The sequence below is a fragment of the Lissotriton helveticus genome, chromosome 10, assembly GCF_964261635.1.
Source record: "Lissotriton helveticus chromosome 10, aLisHel1.1, whole genome shotgun sequence".
NCBI classification, from domain to species: domain Eukaryota; kingdom Metazoa; phylum Chordata; class Amphibia; order Caudata; family Salamandridae; genus Lissotriton; species Lissotriton helveticus.
In genome coordinates, this window is record NC_136071.1 from 273,581,970 (window position 1) to 273,603,392 (window position 21,423).

General features: G+C 41.0%; 1 protein-coding gene across 4 annotated transcripts in view; it reads left to right on the forward strand.

Annotated features, from left to right (window-relative positions):
• The window catches only part of ADCYAP1R1 (ADCYAP receptor type I), an 857,256-nt gene that overhangs the window by 597,786 nt on the left and 238,047 nt on the right, over positions 1-21,423 (forward strand). For all 4 annotated transcript variants that reach the window (XM_078665292.1, XM_078665293.1, XM_078665294.1 and 1 more), the window contains exons 9-10: positions 10,633-10,786; positions 20,060-20,120. In XM_078665292.1, coding sequence (XP_078521418.1) covers positions 10,633-10,786; positions 20,060-20,120 — 215 coding nt within the window. The remainder of the gene's footprint in view (positions 1-10,632; positions 10,787-20,059; positions 20,121-21,423) is intronic.

A 21,423-nucleotide genomic window follows, 5' to 3' on the forward strand; every position in this document is an offset into this window, starting at 1 on the left:
CCCCGATTCTGCTGCCTTCACGGATTTATCAAGGATGAGCAGAACAGCTACCGCAGGGGCAGAAACGTCAGCAGGCATGGTGTGTTCCACGCATGGAAGACACGGAGAGATAATAGCTGAAGGTGAACCTTTTCTGTTTGCCTGGCATAAGCCCTCTGGAAATGACTGCGCCTGATGAAAATTCCACATGCCCCACATAGAAGAGTCCTTGACCCCCTTCCAGCACATGGTCTAGCGTGACTGTGTGCGCGCCGGTGACATGGCTGTACTGCGCCTGGGGGGGCACAGTTAGCATTCGCCCTGATCGCCCATCAGGGCCTTTCATTCCCATATTGACCCTCGGATCCAGGGGAGAGGGCGGGGGCTCGCCCCAGTCACCGGGAGGGTCTCCAGCGGGGAGCCAGGCGCGGGAGGGGCACTTCAAAGCCCTTCACAGTGAGCTGCTAATGCCCCATTAAGCTGCCCCATTAAGCCCGGAAAGTTATTCTTTTGTGTCCTTCCCGCCCGCCCCAATAAACAATGTAAGTGGGCCCCCAGGATATGGCGGCTTTTGTAAAAACGCCGCGATTTCAACAAAAGTGCCAATTTCGCGGGCACTTTTGTAAAAATCGCGGCATTTTTACGAAAGTGCCGATTTCGCGGCAAATCGCGAAATCGCGAAATCGCGATATCCTGGAGGGTCTGATTAGTGCGCTAATTACGTTGATACCGTTCCCTCAGCCCTGTGATTAATCCCAACCATTGTTGTTGCATGAAAAAACTCCATTTCCCATAAAGCAGTTCGTGTCAGCCAACCACACCAATGCAAATCTCATTATTTCATAACATTGATGCATCGTAAACACTGTGCTGTTCATAAATGAACTGAATAATATAATGTCCATCTGTTAATCATTAAACTCTGTCCGTAATGAATCATGATGGAATTCCCAAACGTGTGGAATCTCACAATATGAAAGCAGTGTTTAACACATAAATATGACAAATGAACTTGTTGTTTGTGGCATACACTAGAATGGCATACAGCAGAGTGGGCTAGAGTGGAGTTACATACAATGGAGTGGTTTAAAGTGAACTTTTATACAGTAGAGCGGCATATATTGGAGTGGCATTCAATGCAATGGTATACAGTAGGATAGCACAAAGTGGAATGAGGTAAGGTGGAGTTACATTCTGTAAATATTGTAGAGTGTATTCACGTACACTGCACTGGCGTGTAGTGCAGTGTTATACACTGAAGTGTTGTACAGTGTAGGGGCATATATTGGAATATTGTATACAGAAATATCGTACAGTGGAGTGGTGTAGAGTGGAGTGTGGTACAGTGGAGTGGTGTAACTGGAATTGCCTACACTGCAGGGGCAAATATTGGAGTTGCATAGAGTAGAATGAGGTAGAGCTCTTTGTGTTCAGTGGGGTTACGTAAAGTCAAGTGTGGTACGGTATAGTGTTGTAAAGTAAAGTTGCATAAAGTGGAGTGGCGTATATTGAACTTCCTTATAGTGCAGTGGTGCAGAGAGGAATAGTGTACCATACAGTGGGGTCCAGTGTAAAAGAGTACAGTGTAATAGCATGTAGTGGAGTAGCATAAAGTGTAGGGTCATATAGTGGAATAATGTAAAATAGAGTAGTGTTCCGTGTAATAACACAGGGTCTATTGGGGTTAAGTGTTCTGACCTAAATTTGAGTGGCATATACTGGAGTAGTGTACAGCACAGTGTTGTACATGTCAATGGGTTAATTATAGAAGCATAGAGTCTAGTGACGTACAGGGAAGTGTTGTTTAGTAGAGTGGCACAGAATGTAGACTTGTAAAGTGAAATAGTATACAGTAGATGGTGGTACAGTCCAGTGGCGTAGAGTGAATTTCAGTACAATGGAGTGCCGTGTGATGGAGTAGCATACACTGGAATAGCGTACTTCCCAGTAGTGTATACCATCAAGTGGGGTATAGTGGAATAGCATATAGTGGAATGGCATTAATTGGGGTTGTATATAGTATAATAACTTCCAGTTATGAGCAGTACGTTTAGGGACGTCCAGTAAACTGACATACACAGAAGTGTAATAGAATACAGTTGTGAACAGTATGAAAGTGTAGAGTATTGTAGTGCAAACTGGAGAGGCATACAATGGAGTTCGGTTGACTGCAGTGGAATAATGTACAGTGGATTTGCGTACAATGTAAAGGACTATACTGGTATGTCTTAAAGTGAAACAGCAAATAGCGTACACTAGTTTGGCCTAAAGTGAACAGTTATACAGTACATAAAATACGAGTGTGTAAATTAAAGTAAACGTACCATTATAGTGTGTATAGAGATGAATGTAATATCTCCGAAATATATATTATAATCTTTAAATGTACATTTTCTGAATGCATATGAAAATAGTGTAATTAATGTTAAACTTAGGAGTTGTGTACAATGTAGGTCTGTATTGTCCTATGATATAACGTGGTAAGTTCACAATATACCACAGTACATGGTGCTGAGAACTGGTTATCTGATTAGCTTGGCTGTGTTTACCAAAGGAAGAAATCAGTCATCTAGTTATTAGCACAATTTTGCATTATTGTACAGTCAGCATTTCGAAGCATTCTTGGTTAGGGCCTTACATATAGCTAAATATTAGGTTTCATTGTTGTTAACAACCTATTACCACTTTATTCAAGTGGTAATAGGTTAACGTGTTTGTTTATGAATTTGTAAAAATATTATGGACATATGTATTTATTTGATACATTTTGTCCCTTAATAACTGTGCACCTGTTTGACAAATGTCTGCCAACTTTTAGAAACCTGCTGTACCTGTTTTGCTGTGGGAGGAGTACAGGTTTTGCTGGGTTTGGTCAAGGAAGTGCAAAAAAAGGGATGTCCCAAAACATGCTTAATTCCAATGTTTTTATATACACGTTTGGAGCTTGCGTAGAGTGAAAACCATCATTCTGATATTGTCAAAATTTGGCAGGATTACCTATTATGGTGAACAGATTATTATTTTTTAGAATGCAGGTAAGTACTGTAAGTATTTCATAGGTTTTCGGGTATTTAAACTTAGTGAGATCTGTTGCAGCAGTGCTTTAGGAAAACAATGGGGTATTTTGCTGTATTACCACTGTACATAGTGATTACAAGTCATTGTCTGATTGGCTAATGATTTCCTTTACAAAAGTTGAAGACAAGCATGTTGTTTTTCAGTACCCTTTGCCTGTGTTCTGCATTACGCCTTCCAATATAGATAAGTATAACGTTTGGAATGTTTGCCCTACCAAGTCAAAAAAAAAAGTCAAAAAAGTTTATTTTTGTTACGGTACTCTTTTGAGGACCACAAAATAAAATATATGCTTTATACATTTTCATTTAATAAATTTTCAATGAAATTTTCAAAAACTTAAAAATTCTATAACAGACATATTCATTTGGGGGTTTTTTGCAAATTGATAAAAAGTCCTTTGAGTTTACAATCCTACAGGACCGATAAATGGGCGTAAGACATGTTAACCTTGCGTTTACTATTTCTGCGTTAGGACATATAAAAAGAAGATGTTCCAAATTCTGATTGCCCCCTTGACAAAAAGTACAAAGAGCTAAGTTGTCTGATCTCCAGGAAGAAGTAAAAGTTAATACAGGAAGAATTCCCAGGCGCAGCATCATAATTGCACGCCTTGCACCATGAATAAGAGTATAATCTAGATAAGACTGATTTTGCTTATATTCCTGGGAGTCTACATAGTTCTTATACGAGGATAGTCTATCACAATGTAAGTGGTCAATATCATAGCTCAGTTTGGGGGTGAAGTTTTTTAGAAATAGTCTGAGTTGGGCTGGAGACCACATAGACAAAATTTCCACATTAACTTTTGCAAGCTGAAAAGCCTCTCGCATATTTTTGGAAAAAGTGAGATGGGTAGAACCGATGTTAAATGTCTCGACTTTTAGTAAACTTCATAGAGTGCCTTCTTTTGAATGGAGAAGGTTATAGGCCCACCTTATGATGCTAGCTACAGCTGTGGCGTAGGCACTCGTGATGGTACATTCCAGTCTCAACGCCTGTACTGGGGTAGATGTAGAGATTTTCAGTAAATTTTTTAATATTTTACCTTCAGTTAAGTTCATATAGGTCCATTGTTTAATAGGAATGTATTCCGAAGCATAAGACATGACCGGTGGAATCTTGGCTCGGTAGACTTGTATTAGTGCAGAGAAATGCCTATGTCCAGTAGCTGAATATAGGCGAGACAGAGCCCCAGCATGTAAGTCACTTTTCCTTTTTAAGTGATTAATTTGACTGTTGTTACTCATATTTTGTGAGAAGATTCTGCCCAGGTAAGTATATTCCTTTACCTGCTCTAGCTTCTCACCTCCCAACTTCCATTCGTATCTCACCCTTTTCTTCTGATTTGCAAAGGCAACCACTTTGGTTTTATTTATGTTTGGGATTAAGAAATTTTTCCTAGAATACTGATGTAAAATGTCTAGGAGATTTTGAAGTCCAAAGGGAGTTAGGTCAAACAAGACTATGTCATCCGCGTACAGCAGGGAGTGAATATACTCAGTGGCTATCTTTGGCGGAGTACTTAGCCCTTGTTGTAGTTGGGATGGTAAGTCACTTAAATACAAAGAAAATAAAATTGGAGCCAAAAGGCACCCTTGTTTTAAGCCATTTGATGTGTGAATTATCTTCGATAGACCCTTATCACTCCCCATTTGGACACGGCACCAGGTGTCACTGTGCAGATTCACTATTAATAGCAATAGCTGTTCCGAGATGCCCATTCTTCTTAATTTTGACCACAGGGTCGGTCTGTCCACTTGGTCAAAGGCTGTCGAGTAGTCAATGAACGCTGCATAGATGGATTGCTTTTTCCCTGATACATACTTGTCTAAAATGGTTTGGAAGATCGCTACATTGTCGGTCACTGCGTGGTTTGGACGAAATCCAGACTGAAACTTAGGAATTAAACCCAATGAAAATGCCCAAGTTTTCAGCCTATCCAATATTTCTGCTGCAAAAATCTTCCCGGCAGCGTCCATGAGGGCAATTTGTCTGTAGTTTCCCGGTATGGTTCTATTTCCTTTTTTGTAAATCGGGATAATTATACTTCCCTTCCAGGAGTTTGGTATTTTGCCGCTATCGAATATATAGTTAAATAGTGGCGAGAGCAACCGTCCCCACTCTTTATGGTCGATTTGATAGACCTTGATAGGTATCTGATCGGGGCCCGATGCACCCGTGCTTCTTGCCTTTCTGATATTCATAGAGACCGACATTGCCGACGTTTTGTTGATTTTTGTGTCATTCGTTCCCAAGATTTGTACTTCAGCCTCACCATTATTAATAGACTTGTTCGGTCTATATAGCTCACGCAGGTAAGTTTCCCAATCTTCTTCTGAAACGGGAGTTGCTTCCAGCTTTTTTTTGGATCCTGTCATTATTGCAATCAGGGCCCAATATTTACGCTGGTTGTTTTGTTTAGCTGCTTGTTGGATTTCAATCCAATTAGAGTCCTGCTTCAGTTTTTTCTGTTTAGTTTTTTCTCGTTGTATTTGGTTCTTTAATCTGTTGATTTCCTTTTTATTTGTAGATGAGAAATTCAGATACTGGGCGCGTATCAACCTGGTGAGTTGTTTTACGACTGGTTTATTTGAATTTTTATGATTACTACTCCGTCTGCTTTTTACTGATATGGTATGTTCTAACGTACTTTGTAAAGCATATTTGAGTTTATTTATTATGTAATCAAAGTTCTTTATAGGATCGACTTAGTATATGGTAGTCAACAGATTAGTTTGGGAGATTAATAGCCTCAAATGGTCCAGATTTTCTGTCCCCCAATAAATTCGGCGCCTCATTGCGTTTACTTCCAATTTGGTTTTATGAAATATTGGCTGGTTCTGGAAAGTAGACTGTGCAATCCATTGAGTTGATAGATATAGAAGAGCATGATCACTTTCCTCATTAAATGTAATCGAAAGTTGACTCATTTGTTCTTTTTCTCCGATACCACATATGAAATAGTCAAGGATAGAGGGAGATCCGTTTCCCTGCCTTGTGTACGATGCTGGTTTATCACCGTGGATATTACCATTTAAAATTGTCCCATTAATACTGGGGAGAAATGATATTAGTGCGCGACCTCTCCTGTCTGATTTCGTTCCTTTTGGGAGTACAGGGAGTGATGTTTCCAAAGATTCCTCTTTAAAGAGAAGAGCCCATTTCTTTATTTCGCAGTTTGAAATTTTTGCATTCAAGTCTCCCATTATAATGTATGGCAAATAAAGTTGATCTTCGATGATGTGAGTGATATTCTCCATTAGGCGGTCAAACAGCAAATCACAGTTGTTACTGGGAGGTGCATAGATGTTAAAAAGCAATATTTTTTCAAATGTGGCTGACCTTTGGGTTTTAAGTGATACCTTTAGACATTGTAGATTATCTGTGTTTGTATTGATTATTTCCTGTGACCAAGAGTGATCTTCTTTTAATAAAATTGCTAGACCACCCTTGGCGTGCCCCCTTCTAGATCTTTTTGCCAGAGTTTCATATACGTAGTATCCTTTTTGTTTAAAGGAATTAATGAACCACGTTTCCTGTAAACCAATAATATCTGGGAAGTTTTTAGTTGCATGCTTCATTTTTTTGTCAGTCTTCCCAGCCAAATTCCAAGACAGTAGCGTCAGACCTTTGCTAAACTTGATATTGCTGAGGTTTAACAGTTTTTTTGCTGTTTAAAGTTTCTGATAACCATGCCCAAGATTTTATTAAGTTCTCATTATTACTAGAGCTTGAGTCCCGAGACCATACTGACCTCTCACCTTGCTTTACTTGTATTTTAAGTGAGTCTTTTCTCGTGATATTTAATACTGATTCTCCCCAGTATGAACTGATATTTTCATTTCTTCTGTTAGATTGTCCTAGTATACCTTTGTTCTGATTATTGTTTTTAAGATCTACTACAGAGATTACGTCATAGCCATTCTTATGTAGAATTTCCCTCTCTCTGATTATTATTCCGGGCAAAACTGGAGAAAAAAAGGATACCTGTACTAGTTTATTATTTTCTTTTTTTGGAAAGAGTACTAGGTCGATTTCTTTGCTTGTCAGAGAGTTCAGGGATGGTATTTCTTGTAAAAGATTAAGTATTCTACCACGGTTCAATGGCATCTTATCTGTGGGAAACAATTCTTCAATGATTATGTGCTTAGATGGAATTCCTTCCCATGGTTGAGATTTATTGTCATGAGGTTCTTTAGTATCCATGCAATTTCGTGCTGTTGTTCTATTTTCTATCAGTGGACAGAATTCTTCTGCTTTTGGATTCAGAAGTGTTGCCAACGGTGTTTTTTGAATTTCTGGAGAGATCACCAAGTTTATGGGAGTGGATTTTTGAAATTTAAGTGTATTCCCTTTTTTTCTCTGTATCCTTCTTATTGATTTTCTCTTCTTCTTCCCCCTAGCATTTTCCCTGTTATTACTTTTTTCAGACCTTTCTTGTTGACTACGATTCTGTTCAGCAGTAACTCCCAGTGACTCTGCTTTATTGTCCCCTGTAACCTGATCTCGGTTATTGTCAGATACTTTGTTCGAAAAGATAGGAAAATGCTTATTATTATTTTCGGTGATGTTTTCCGATTCTTCTTTAAACAGTTTTTTAAGAGAATATGTGATGAGAGGTTTTTTCTTCTTTCTTAATTCCTTAGTTTTAGTCTCGATTTTTACTATGTTGTTCGTTTGCGTGCTTGCTTCCTGTTGTTTTGGAGTCATATTTCCATATTTTTGGAAATCTTCAGTTTGTAATGCTTCGACTAGTTCAAGTTTTTTTATTGTAACTTTATTGTGTTCTTTTTTCTTTTTTTCTTCAACCAGGAATTTCAGTATTCCTATTTGTACGTCTAAAGTATCGTCAGAGTTAGCTAGGATTTGACCAAGATGAGTAAGTACTGATTCCAAGATTTCCTGCAACGTAAAAAGTGCTTTTGACAGGGGAGAGGTAGTGTTTCCAAAATTTAAATGTGAAAAAATTGGGTCAGTAAGATTGGTCTGGTTAGAGTATAGGTTAGGGGATTTTTCTGGTGAACTGGTTAAAGGGTGTATTTGGCTTAGTAATATTTCTGATTTTCCTTGTTCTATCTTCGTATTGTCACTTATAGACACGTCAAAGGGTAATTCATTATCCTGGTTTATTGTTGGTGTTATAGGTGTTATTTGTGACGCATCTAGGAGCGATTTTTGACGTTCTCCAGTGAGGGAGATATTTGCCAAATTACTTTCAGTTGTTGTCTGTCCTTGTTTGTAGAGATTCTGGTCGAGGAAAGGTAACGAATCGTGATCTACCTTATTTGTAGAAAGTTCCAGCTTATTTTGATCTTCAGTTGTAAATGAAGATAGGGATTTTTTCTTGGAGAGGGTAGAGAAATATTTGTTTATAGCTGGAGTACTTGATATTTGACCAGGTTTCAGTGATTTATCTGCAGACTTTCTGACAGCTGCGTCTGTCCCCATACGCCTCATAAATATTGTTCGTGAGCGAAGTTTTTTTAAAGCCCTCATATTTGGGATCGGAGATCTACTTTTTGTTATAGTAATCGCAGTTGATTTTGTGTGAATGTAATGACTTTGTTTCAGGGTCTGCGATAAAGATTGATCAGTAAAAATTGAGATATATTTTCAAATCAGTTTCGGAGTGTGGCTATGAGAGGTCCTCATTGGCTAAAGGTAAGTGGGGTGGCCCGTCCCGTCCTCAGTCGTCCCCGGACGGCCACAGACGGCCCGCCCTTTGCCCGGGCTTCGCCCCGCGCTTGGTCCAGGCGCGCGTCCCGCTGCGCGTTGACCCGGATGTTATTTATAATTGTATCGCCGATGGGCGTGTCGCCTGGGGGAAGAGGAACCAGCTAGTCCCAGCAAGGCTTGCTGGTCCTCGCAGTCACCCGGGCTGAAAGCGCTGCTCCGCCTGGCCTCTACCCTGTGGACTCTAGCTGGGAGCGGGTGACAGAGCGTGCCGAATGCAGCTCTCGCTCACACCAGCGAGTCCCCGGGGAGGCAGCAACACGGAGTGCAGGGCGCTGTTGATTTGCGCGATTCCAGCCCTTCAAAAGACACTGAAGCAGGGATTCAGTCTTGCACGCAGTCGAGAGAAACAACAGCAAGTCCTGGTGAGTGGCGCCCGCGAAGCGGGGGTCACGAAGCTTTATGCAAATTAGGCCCGCTTCCTTATTCGCCGATGGGCGTGTCCGTGGGCGTGTCGCCTGGGGGAAGAGGAACCAGCTAGTCCCAGCAAGGGTTGCTGGTCCTCGCAGTCCCCCGGGCTGAAAGCGCTGCTCCGCCTGGCCTCTACCCTGTGGACTCTAGCTGGGAGCGGGTGACAGAGCGTGCCGAATGCAGCTCTCGCTCACACCAGCGAGTCCCCAGGGAGGCAGCAACACGGAGTGCAGGGCGCTGTTGATTTGCGCGATTCCAGCCCTTCAAAAGACACTGAAGCAGGGATTCAGTCTTGCACGCAGTCGAGAGAAACAACAGCAAGTCCTGGTTTGCCCTACCTATTACCACGTTAGTAAAGTGGTAATAGGTAGTGCACAATATTTATAATTTTCTATAGTTTTTTTTTCTCAGAGTTGCATGGTACTAACCCGATACCCCCAAAATTATTTGAATGGTTATAATTTTTGTTTATACATTTCCATATACTTTTCTAGCAGTCTGCGATGATCTGCATTTTTCTTAAAGTAGCACTTTAATTTTTAGTAATTACTGGGTTACTCAGAAGAATGTTTTCAGCATATTTAAATATGTGAAAAAATAGAAAGTACACTTTAACATACTCTATTTATACAATTAAGTGTCTTATGGTATATTTCTATTTTGTTTATTGGGTGCTGTGGTACTCCTGTGGTGCTCCCACATAGATATAAACTTATAAATATTTTTCTCTACCTATTTCCACTTTACTAAAGTGGTATTAGGTATGGAAATAATGCCAAACCTAATACTTACCTACAAAGAATGGCGTAATGCAGAACACAGGGAAACTCAAGATGAAAAGAAGATGGCTGCCTTTTATTTTTGGAAAGGCAGTCAATAACCAATCAGCTAATGATTTTTATCACAATCGACCTTGAGAGTACAGTTGTACTACTGCAACCACGTATGTACCTACATTTAAAACACTAAACAACCTATGAAATACTTTCCCTACTTCTGTGAAGATCCCCACAGAATCATCGGTACAAGCATAACACATAATCAACACAGATTTTCATCAAAATCATACTGATGTTTTTTTGCGCTACGTGAAATACAAAGGTCTATGTAAAATGCATCTGATTTTATGCCCATTTTGGGCCCTCCCCTATTCCTCACTAGCACCCTCTCTGTGAATCGTCAAAAAATTTTGAAAACTCCAAGAATGAAATAGGGGCAGCAGGACTGCAAACTTTTGCGGACATTCTACAAACGGGTGCAATGTTATTAAGGGCCAAAAATCCAAAAGAGACAGATCTCTGGTCACCCTAATTATAACTACAGAGTGGCTACTCTTTCTATTAATTACATTTTTTAAATGTCATCATTATTTGCTCACAAATAGAATCCATTTCCAAAACTTACAATGTTTGCTTTATTTTGTATTTTTAGGTGGGTTGTAAAGCTGTGATGGTCTTTTTCCACTACTGTGTCATGTCGAACTACTTCTGGCTTTTTATTGAAGGCTTATACCTCTTTACTCTGCTTGTTGAAACCTTTTTCCCTGAGAGGAGGTATTTCTATTGGTACACCATCATTGGCTGGGGTAAGTTGCGATCATTTCTTTTTCATTTGTCTTATAAAGAGTGGATTGTTAGTTTGTTCACATATTTTTTCATACCGTGCATCATAGTGGACTTTGTGATATCAAAGTCCGATAATGTCAATAGTGATTTATTAAAGGTACACAAATAAGCAGCATGTATTGGTTTAGGCTAACAAACTACGTTTAGCCTTTAATAATTGAGTCAATTCCAATTCTATTCATTTCTCAGAATTTTTCATTTTCTAATTTTCATGTGAGACTATGTTTTTATCTCATCTATAATCTTTTATTCTCTTGTTTTCAGTTTATCCATTTTAAATAAGTTTATTGAAACATTAAAAACAAAATATTGGCAAGACTTTGGGCCTGATTTTGATCTTGACAGACGGGTTACTCCTTCACAAAGTTCCCTCAGCCAAAAAGAAAACGCCCATACGATATAATGGGATTTATATTTCAGTTAACTGGATATCCATCACCGTTGTGATGGAGTAGCACATCGGCTTAGATTTAAATCAGGCCCTCTGTTTATAAATGTGATCATCAGCTTTGTCACAAATAATAGTATTGCTACTTCGCTGAGATATCATGTAGCCACTATTTAATCCTTACCACACAATCCAGAAATGCACACACATCAGTGACATACTCACCTTACTTGGAGAATGGACACATTTGGATATTTTCTGCTTTTTGTTAATGTTTCTGCCAAAAGAGCATCTTCTTTTCCTCTGCTTCATTCTTGGAAGTCGAGTTGGCTGTCGTTAAATTTAGCTCACCATCTGAAGTTTAGCTTCCTAAAATTTAAAATTCTCTTTCCACCATTTTTCCACTCTTGCTTAAGTGGTGTAACTCATCATCGAGATCTTCCATAGTGCCTAAAGCCTGAAAGTAGGTCAGTTGAGAGTATTTCCTTTGGTCAAGAAACCTGGCGCTGATCCCGCTATCATTCCCACCACTTAATTTCACTGCTGGCCTAACTGTCTAAAATCATTGATAGCTCTATGAACTCTGAATTATCTACTGTCTTAGAATGAGAACAACCTTTTTGATGCTGCTCAGGCAAACTTCTACCCTCAACATAGCACTGCTTTATTATGCTTGTAGTTGGTCTCAGCCATATCAGAAGGAGGTAGTATAGCCCTCTTAGATCTCTCCTTTTTGCCAGCTGGTAAGAGGCAGTTTCTACCTTATCTTTTTTTCTATAAAACCAATTGTATTCCATGAAATGTTATTCGGGGTGCAAGTCTCAGCTCACCCCTCTTTAATGCCTATGCACTGACTCTGGCAGCTTTAATCCATAGCTTTTAGTCACATTTTTAGCTTTTCTCAGTTGTGCTGATGATGCCCAGAAGATTGTTAGACGAGGCACAGAGGTCCCAAAAGTAATCATAGATTTTATTATTGTTTGACTATCTTTGAAGACTGGAAGAGCCTATGGGCCTTATGTATCAAGCAAATTCGCATTCGCAAAGGCCGAAATTCGCAGAATTTCAGCTTTTGCGAATGCGAATTTGCTAAATGCAATGTATAAAGCAAAATCTGGTGCAAAACAAGGATTCGCAAAATTTGCGATTCCTTATTTTGCAATTGCATTTAAGGAATCACAAACTTTGCGATTCCTTAAATGCAATGTATGAAGCTAAAAAATTTGTAAAATGTCCTTAAGGAATTGCAAATTACCACCAACTTCTAGTTGGTGGTAAGTTGCGAATTCCTTGAAAAATGCACATACATGCCCTTAGGGCATGGCATGCATGTGCGCCACATGTGCACCCATGCATACTTCAGGGGTGCAACAGGGTGTCCTTAGGACACCCCTGCACCCTTGAAATTATTCTCAATTTGCGATTAGCAAATTGCAAATTGCAAATTGAGAATAACTTCCCATTCATTCCTATGGGCCTCCTGGCCCATAGAAATGAATGGGAAAGTATTCCTTAATTGCGATTCGCAATTTGCTAATCGCAATTAAGGAATTGTAAGAAATCGCAAAAAAAATGTGATTTTGTACATACATACCTATTTGCGATTCTCAAATAGCGATGTCTTAAAAATCGCTATTTGAGAATCGCAAATAAGGTTGATGATACATATGGCCCCAAGTTCTTTAAGTTTCATTTATGACTAAACTGAAGTTTTATCAAAGAACAAAATGTAACCCTCTTATCAGACACTCTGGGTCCTCTTTCTTGTGCCATAGAATCAGGACTCAAGTCAGGGGTGGATGTGGGTGTATTGAGTCTCTCCATTATTTTTAATGAGAGGACTCTGTTCCCCTTACCCAATAGTAAAGGAAGCTGAGGGGTGCCTCCTTGTGCCACAGAAGTAAATTAAAGCTGGTTATATTTCACAAACACAATATGCATGTAACCATGCTGCGGGGTGTTAAAGCCACTTTGCACTGGCAGCGTTCTCTTTATCTGTGAGTGAGGCCCAGTGGGAGGAATTGTCTTTGAGTCACTTATCTGACAGGAGACAGAGAGCTTCACCCCATTAACCCTTCCAGAACCTAAGAAACTGCAAATGTGCAGCGCTTTTGTGCTTTGAAGATAGAAAAAAGAACACCAGCAGAAAAAAACATGAAATAACGCCAAGATTTAATGGTCAAAAATATACACCTAGAACATTTCGTTTACTCTCTAAACACAGTTTAAAAATGCCATATCAAGTTCTACGTTTATGTTCACAAACTTGTGTCTCTTTCAGGTGTATACAGTTTCGGAGCTCAATTGCTTCTTTATATGTGCATAACCTGTATGTGATTTATAAAAACGAACAAAAATGTTCTTTATTCAGATTCAGATTCATACGTCTTTATTTCGATTAATTCATCATAAAAGACAAGCATTAAAAATATACATAAACATCATCCTTAGTCTTATTGCACACTAATTTTAAAAACAAATTGAGCATAACAATTAATACTAGAGCATAGCCATAAATACTTACTAAAACATTTCAATTCATAGTAAAGTGCAAAATGTAATATGCAGAAAGGGTTCAACTACCAAAGTAAAACAGCAGGTAATTTGAATAAGCATATAATAGCGATCTCAGAAAATATATTAAAACAATTCAAGTAACTACTGTTAGGCCTTTATCTAAGTGGTCGGCTCTGATTATCCATATCCAGCCCAGGAATTTTGCTACTGCAATTACCACTGGTTCCTTTGTATCAGCCCTCATAATCCTTAGAGCCTCCAGTCCCACCCGAGTTCCGATATTTCTGCAGATTGGTTTAAGCCATTTGGTTCGGGAGGCTGAATAGGCAGGGCATACAAAAAATATATGGCCAAGAGACTCCTTCTTATCCTTACAACAAGGGCAAAGCTCTTGCACATTTCCTTTCCATTGTTAAGTAAAGGATCTTATTGGAAGTGAACCAACCCTAAACTGGTGGTAAAGCTTCTTGTCAATACTCTTGGTGAATATATCCCAGTAGTCTTCAAATGATGGTTCAAGTTTATGTTCCAGGAACCTACCGGACAGTGAAGAGGGGTTTATCATATTAATATGTTTTTGACGTACTGTCAACCAGTATAGGGCCTTGTAGTCCTTTTTTGTTGGAAAGGGATTATTTGCCGGGTCGGTCCATAGGTTACTCAAACCTATATTTTCTAGGAGCAATCTTACTTTTTTAAACCAGGAGATATTACCAGAGCCCAACAAGGATCTAACATCCAAAATTTCTTTGGCAAATAGTGCCAATTCAGGCGTTGTCCATATTCTCCTCAATAAAGCCACTGGTTTAAAGCGTGCCTCATCGTCAATTGCATGGCAGCCCAGGTCCATTAATAGAGGCTTTAGTGCGCTGGAAGGGGGGAGACCCACAAGATTTCTAATGAATTTGCTTTGAAGTCTAACTAACCGGGAAAGGTCCGCAAAAGCCCATAGGACCGCGCCATACAAGATCGCTGAACTTATCTTGGCTTTGTAGATTTTCAAAGCAGGACCTATCCTTTTAGTTAGGGAGGTTCTCTGTTCCTTAATTAAACACCCCGATAGCTGCGCAAACTTGAGAGAGAGAGTATCAATCTGGGGTTTCCAGCTAATCCTACTTTCCAAGAGGACCCGTAAATATGTCGTAACATTCACCTGCTCTAATTTAGATCCGTTCATGTAAACATGAGCAACCATAGGTCTATATTTTTATAAAACCATAAATTTAGTTTTCGATACATTAATCTCTAAATCATTAGATTGGCAACATTTTTCAAATTTGATTAGGGCTGTCTGGAGACCCTTATTAGTTTTTGACAATATCAGGGTGTCGCCCGCAAACGTAAGTAGCGGAAACTTGGTGCCACCTAAGGCTGGTGCGTCTGTTGGACATGTAGCAAAGTACTGCACCACCCTGTTAATGAACAATAAAAACAGGGTCGGTGCTAGTACGCACCCTTGGCGTACACCATGAGACACCGGAAATCTCTCTGTTACCTGCCCTGGTTTGCCCCATCTAACCTGTGCAAAATTAGCTTCATATAATATAGTTACCAGTTTTAAAAGTTCCTGGGGCATCCCCGTGGCTCTTAGAGCATCCCATAGCTTGGCTCTGGGGACTAAATCAAAAGCAGGCTTGAGGTCTACAAATGCAGCGTAGATAGTGCCCCCACCCAGGCTAACAACCTTCCAATAAATTAATATAAACCTGAAGACCTGTTCGATCGTACTAATGCGGGATCTAAATCCAGCTTGAAGGGGGGATAAAATGTCCTCTGAATCCATCCAACTCTGAATCTTTGCAAGCAGCATCCTGGCAACTATTTTTGGGATGGCATCTATCAGACTTATCGGGCGATAGTTCCCCAGGACGGAACAGTCCCCCTTTTTAAATATGGGCAGAATCTCAGCCCCATGCCAAGAGTCCGGGATACCAGCCCCCCTCGAGATAGCATTAGCTAAGAATGTGATATATGGTACCCAATTTATTAAATCATGTTTAAAAAGATCTGCCGGAATGCAGTCCATTCCTAGTGCGTTTCCACCTTGGACCTTTCTTAATGCATCCTCTGCATCAAACAATAAAGGTTGACTTAGAGTCAGTGGTCTAGGAGGAATATCGCTCTGGCCAATTTCTGTTTCTAATTCTAGTCCCCTAAACTGAGACTGAAAGTGCTCAACTCCATACTGCAGGGGTAACATGATTAGCAGGGACTTGTGAATAAGCGGAGTTCCCCCATTTAACTATATGCCAGAACTTAGTCTGGTTTTTCAGTCTATTGGCCTCAAGAAGCTCTTGCCAGTGCTGGTCGTCCCAGTCTTTTTTGGACTTGCTTTGGATTTTGCGATAGGCTAGCCTCGCCTTTCTAATCTCCTGGGTATCTCGAGATTTTATAGCTATCACCAATGAGTCATGTGCATCACGGCATTATTTATTATACCATGATTTCCCTGGTGGTTGGGATGGCAAGTTAGTGGGTTTACCGCTTTTAGTGAAGTGGAATTTCAGCTCCCTGAACAACTGCTCATGTAGTAAAATAGTCTTTTTATTTATCTCTACTTGAGATGGGAGTGCTTGCAAGGCACACAGAGTGCGGGAGACATCATGGGCGATTTTATCAAGGGATGAGGGGTCGTCAATTGCCCTAGCCCACCGTACCCCTCGCATGTTGTTTGTTAGCAGAGCCTCCGCAGCAGATATCTCAGATGGTTTAATTCTCTCAACACCCCCATCTATTTTTAAACTCAGTAAGAGCGGATTGTGATCGCTCTCTGGACGGTCAGGAATTTTCAAGTCTCCGAGGATAGACCAGTACTCGACCTTAATAAGGATATAATCTATACGGCTTGTGCTAAAACCATTGTCAAAGGTTGACTTGCCAATTTTATCTGAGTCAGAACAGCCATTTACTGCTCTCAAACTCCACTCCAAGCAGAAACCCATCCACTGTATGGCTGCTTCTGTCCACTTCTTTATTGGGTTCAAGTCAAGGGGGGGGATATTCCATTGAGCATCCTCCTCTGCAAAAATGGTTACCCCTTCATAAATTAAATTCAAATGTACAGTTAAAATCCCCTGCCACAATCACATAACCATCCAACCCAACAGTATTAAAAAGGGAATCCAACTCATTAGGAATTCCCGATCCCCTCCCTCCCGGCAGACCTCTAGCATACACATTTACAATGAGAGTCTCTAATTGATTGGGCCGTTTCCACTTCAAGGCAAGTATATCTGGGCTTTCTATCACAACTTGGCAAGCATAAAGATCTGTGGGGCTCTAGACACTGGCCCAGTGACATGGGTCCATTGCCTACCCCCGTGCCAGTTGCTCGTAACCTCGGCTTTCTAATCGACGAGAAACTTTCGATGCGACAGCAGGCAACTAAGGTCGCTGCAATCTCCTTTAATACCTTACGCTGGTTGCAGAAGATCCTATGGATGTTGCCTGAGTCCACTCGTCGAATGGTTGTTCAGGCTCTGGTAATGTCCCGTATCGACTACGGTAATGTGCTTTATCTGGGAGCCGATAAAGCCACTATGAATGTTCTCCAGGTTGTACAGAACTCAGCTGCCCGCCTGTTGTGCAATGTCCCACGTAGAATGTCTGCTACGCAAGCCCTGTGTGACCTTCATTGGTTAAAAATTCCCGACCGCGTGGCTTTCAAAACTTTGTGTTTTCTGTTCAAGATTCGCCAGGGCTCTGCCCCTACTTATCTGCACAATCTTGTTCAGGATTACCAGCCCTGTCGTTCCCTCAGGTCATCTAACCAAGCCAATCTTGTAGTTCCCAGAATTCGTTTGGCAAAAATGGGTGGCCGCTCATTCGCCCATTTGGGGCCGAAGATGTGGAATGCTCTTCCGCTGGCGCTAAAAATGGAGACTAATCTTCTTGTTTTTCGCAAAAAACTGAAAACTTTGTTGTTTAACTGATCACGGCTCTGTGTATTCTTTATTCAGCAATCACCTGTCTTTTCTTCTCTAGTCTGTCCCTGGCGCCGGGAAACCCATTACGGGTAGCTGTGCGCAATATAAATTTAATAATAATAATAATAACTTCAATGGGCCTATAATTCAGTGATTGCCTAACCCAGATGGTTAGGCCACCGGAAGCTCTGCCTTTTTTCCCTCTTATTGCTGGTTTGTAAACATTCAAATATCCAAGGCGATGGATGGGGTCCACTGCCCAAGTCTCCTGGAAAATCAGGATGTCCTGGTCGTCCACCAATTCCGACCACTCAGCAATGGATATTTTACTTTTTAGCCCTGCTGTATTCCAGGAGGCCATTTTCACCATTTGGGCGTCATCCATTTTGTTTGTCTGTTTATATACATTAACAGGCAATTTAATCTTATTATTCCACCATCCATTAATCGATGCCCCACAATCGGGGGACTCTATGTTCATTTTCGCCAAACTTTGACCATCCTTCCAACCTCCCATAGTGTTCACTGGACTATACTCACCAAAGAGCTCCAAGTTTTGCCCAGCAGAATAATTGCAACCCAATCCAAGCCCCGGAAAATCACTATCTAAATACATCGCCCCACCATCAAGTTCCACCGACCTGCTTTTTCCTCCACCTGCTTTTTCCACACTCAAGAGCTGGACCGCTTTGGAACCTATAATATTATTATCATGTCAATCCACCCCCTCTAGCCCAGAAAATACCTCGTACCGATTTGAGAACGAGAGGTGGGACTCAACCCTATCATATGGGTTAAAGCTATAAGGTCTCTTAGTGAAGCCATCGTAAGGGTAAGTGGTTGGGCATGGTGGAACTCGAACATAGAAATAGTTCAAATCGAGCGATTGAATTTCTCCCACTCCTCTAGACCCTGCTTCGTAACATATGTACCTGAGCACCCAGGGATCTCTAAAGTTTACAACTGTGCAGTCGCCCTCTATGTCCTTTTGTTTACATCCCACCCAACTCACCCTTCTGACATTTAGAATTTCTGCATTTGTAGATGGTGGGAGTGTTCTATTTGTATTTAACCAATAGGAGACCTTCTTTTTCAGCACTCTATGGGTTTCCAACTTTTCCTTGCTAATCCCGGGGACTCCAGCCAAAATTACCGTGTATGGTACAGACTCTAGGGAGAGGTCAATACAGGGCCACCTCTTATTACCACCTTCTTTGCCCAGTGCGGTTCTTTATTCATTTCTGCATTGATATGTAAAGTGGTTGTTTGAAAAAAAAAATGCCCGTTAGGTGTAAGTGGTGAATTTTAAAATGGTAAAATAGTACGTTGTGATGTCATGCCCTGTGATGTCATTGTGTTGTGCATATGCTAATTAGTCCCCCAGTATTTTTCTTCGAAATGGTGCTATGCATAGAATTGTTGTTCAAGAAGCCATAACCTCCTAGCTCTGCCATGGGAACTCTTGGGCTGATCAAAATATTGTTTAACTAACCTACAGATCTCCAAAATACATTACTGAGGCTTCAATTAGGCCAATCTCCTTGGCTCTGTGTTCACAATCACCTGTCCAGGTTTTGCTGTCTTCCTGGGATGAACAACATTGTGTTCAATAGCCTTTGCGTTTGCGAACAGGCTTTGTGCCACACTACACAACTCTTTTGCAGTAAGTAATCCTGTTGCTCATCCACATCTCCCCCTTCTGAGATTCAACACCCAAAAAGGAGCTTTAGTAAATTTCAGAGCTGTGCAATAATTCCAGGCCTCCTGTAGGTCTAGTTATAAGACTCATTATTCTCAGTTTTTCTCAGTACATCCGGGTGCAATTGGATTTGGAAAAAAATGCCTGACACACTTTAATTTAGTACAAACTCTTGGAATTTCCTTCGGAATCCTCCCAAAACTGCCTAATCCTAATGCCAGTAAATACCTGTTTGACAGAACTTTCTCCCATCACATGGTATTTCATAAATACAATGTCAAGTGGATTCGAGAACAACTTGGAAATGTTAATCTTTCCAGTAGTGTATCAGTGAAACAAAGAAAACTGCTCTTTAATGTGTGCCCTCCCATCTCGCATTAGGCCAATCAAGTACTGCTTTTTAGAATACACAAGATGAGTTTCCTTTCTGATGCACTTATAGGGTTTACCTCACAGCACGTGCTGGGCTACACATGCAGGCCTCGGATGTTAGTGCCTCTTTCAAGTTAGTCTGGGATCAGCGCCTTTTTCCTGCAGCATGCAAATAAAATCGCCAACAACCCACAATGCAGCTAGTCCTATATTGTCGAGGGAATTTACCATATAGGTCTTCTTCTGCAGATCCACCAGTGATGTGCACGTGTGGTAGCAATGATGTAATGTAAATGGATTTTCTGATTGTTCTTCCATCTTACCATTGCAGGTACACCTACCATATGTGTCACAATATGGGCCGTTCTGAGACTTCATTTTGATGACATTGGGTAAGTATGTCAAGTTATTTTATTCACGCATTTAATGATGAATTGTCTTAGGTTGGGCATGAGCTCCTCCCGCCCAAGTTGCAGGGTGCTTTATATATGACATATTGAAAACAAACATCTCAGTCATATATTATTCACATTTGTCATTTAAATTTATGAGCATAGTAAAGAAACAACAAGGTTGGTACCAATGCCAACTTTAGGGGAGGTGCCACCGCTGCCGCCAAACCAGATGCCAAGCTTGTTGCCTCCCTGCCACATGCGCTGTTACCCAAATAAATGCTGCTATCCGTCTTCCATTTCCACGACGTTGTTCGTCATGGAAATAAAAGACAGACACCTGTGCCACTGCCAACACTGTTATTAATGGGATTCAAAAAGCTGCATGCAAACTGCAAGGATTTTGCTGGTTTTCACAGGAACTGACCCTATGTCAGATATTGAGATTCTGAGATTTGAGTATTAACTCCTGCTTGCTGGCAATGGGCAGCTGGGACTGTTTTAAGATTTCCCTTGGATTGTGGCCTGGCTGCCTGTCATGGATGCTCTGAGTGCTCCCACAGGATGAGGAGCCATTGGGGGTTGTCAGTTCTGAGAAATACTGGGGACACAAGCAGTGTGATCAGTAGCACCACTGGTGAACTCCTGACTTGCATGACAGCCAAGATCCAGGCACTGTTCTACAGAGGCCGCAGTAGGTAGTGTGGCCGGATTAGTGATGCAGCATCATTCTTGCTGGAATTTACTTGTGACTGCACCAGAGTACGTGGTCGTGTTCCTCTACTGCAGCAGTTGTTCCAGCCGGGAAGGATGGTAGTGTTTGTGCACAGCAGGACCATGAAAATTTCTGTGGTACCGGTCTTGGGGTTGAGGAGAACTTTGTGAAGCAGTTGTGGTTGGGGGTGAAGTTGCTGGAGGTTCTGAACGTGTGAGGGTCTGAGGCTGTAGGGGTATCAAGCTGCCAACAATTACAAGACAGAAGGGGGGTCCCAAAGCTGCAAGAACTGGAGTGAGGCTATCTAGGGTTGAGATTTCCATTGCATACGAGACTGTAGGATGTGCCAGACTGCAGGAGAATATACAATACGCGGGGTGCCAATGTGAAGGAGGAATTGAGGCTACAGGAGATACAAGATTGTAGGAGATTGTGAGGCTGTAGGAGTTACAGGCACCTTTATGGGAGGAGTTTCAGGTGGGACAAAATGAATGGGACATTTACAAAAAGGACTAAGGATAACAAAAGTGCCAACCTGCAGGAGGGTGCAAGACTTGAGGGTGCCACAATACGGCTTCAAGGGCAACA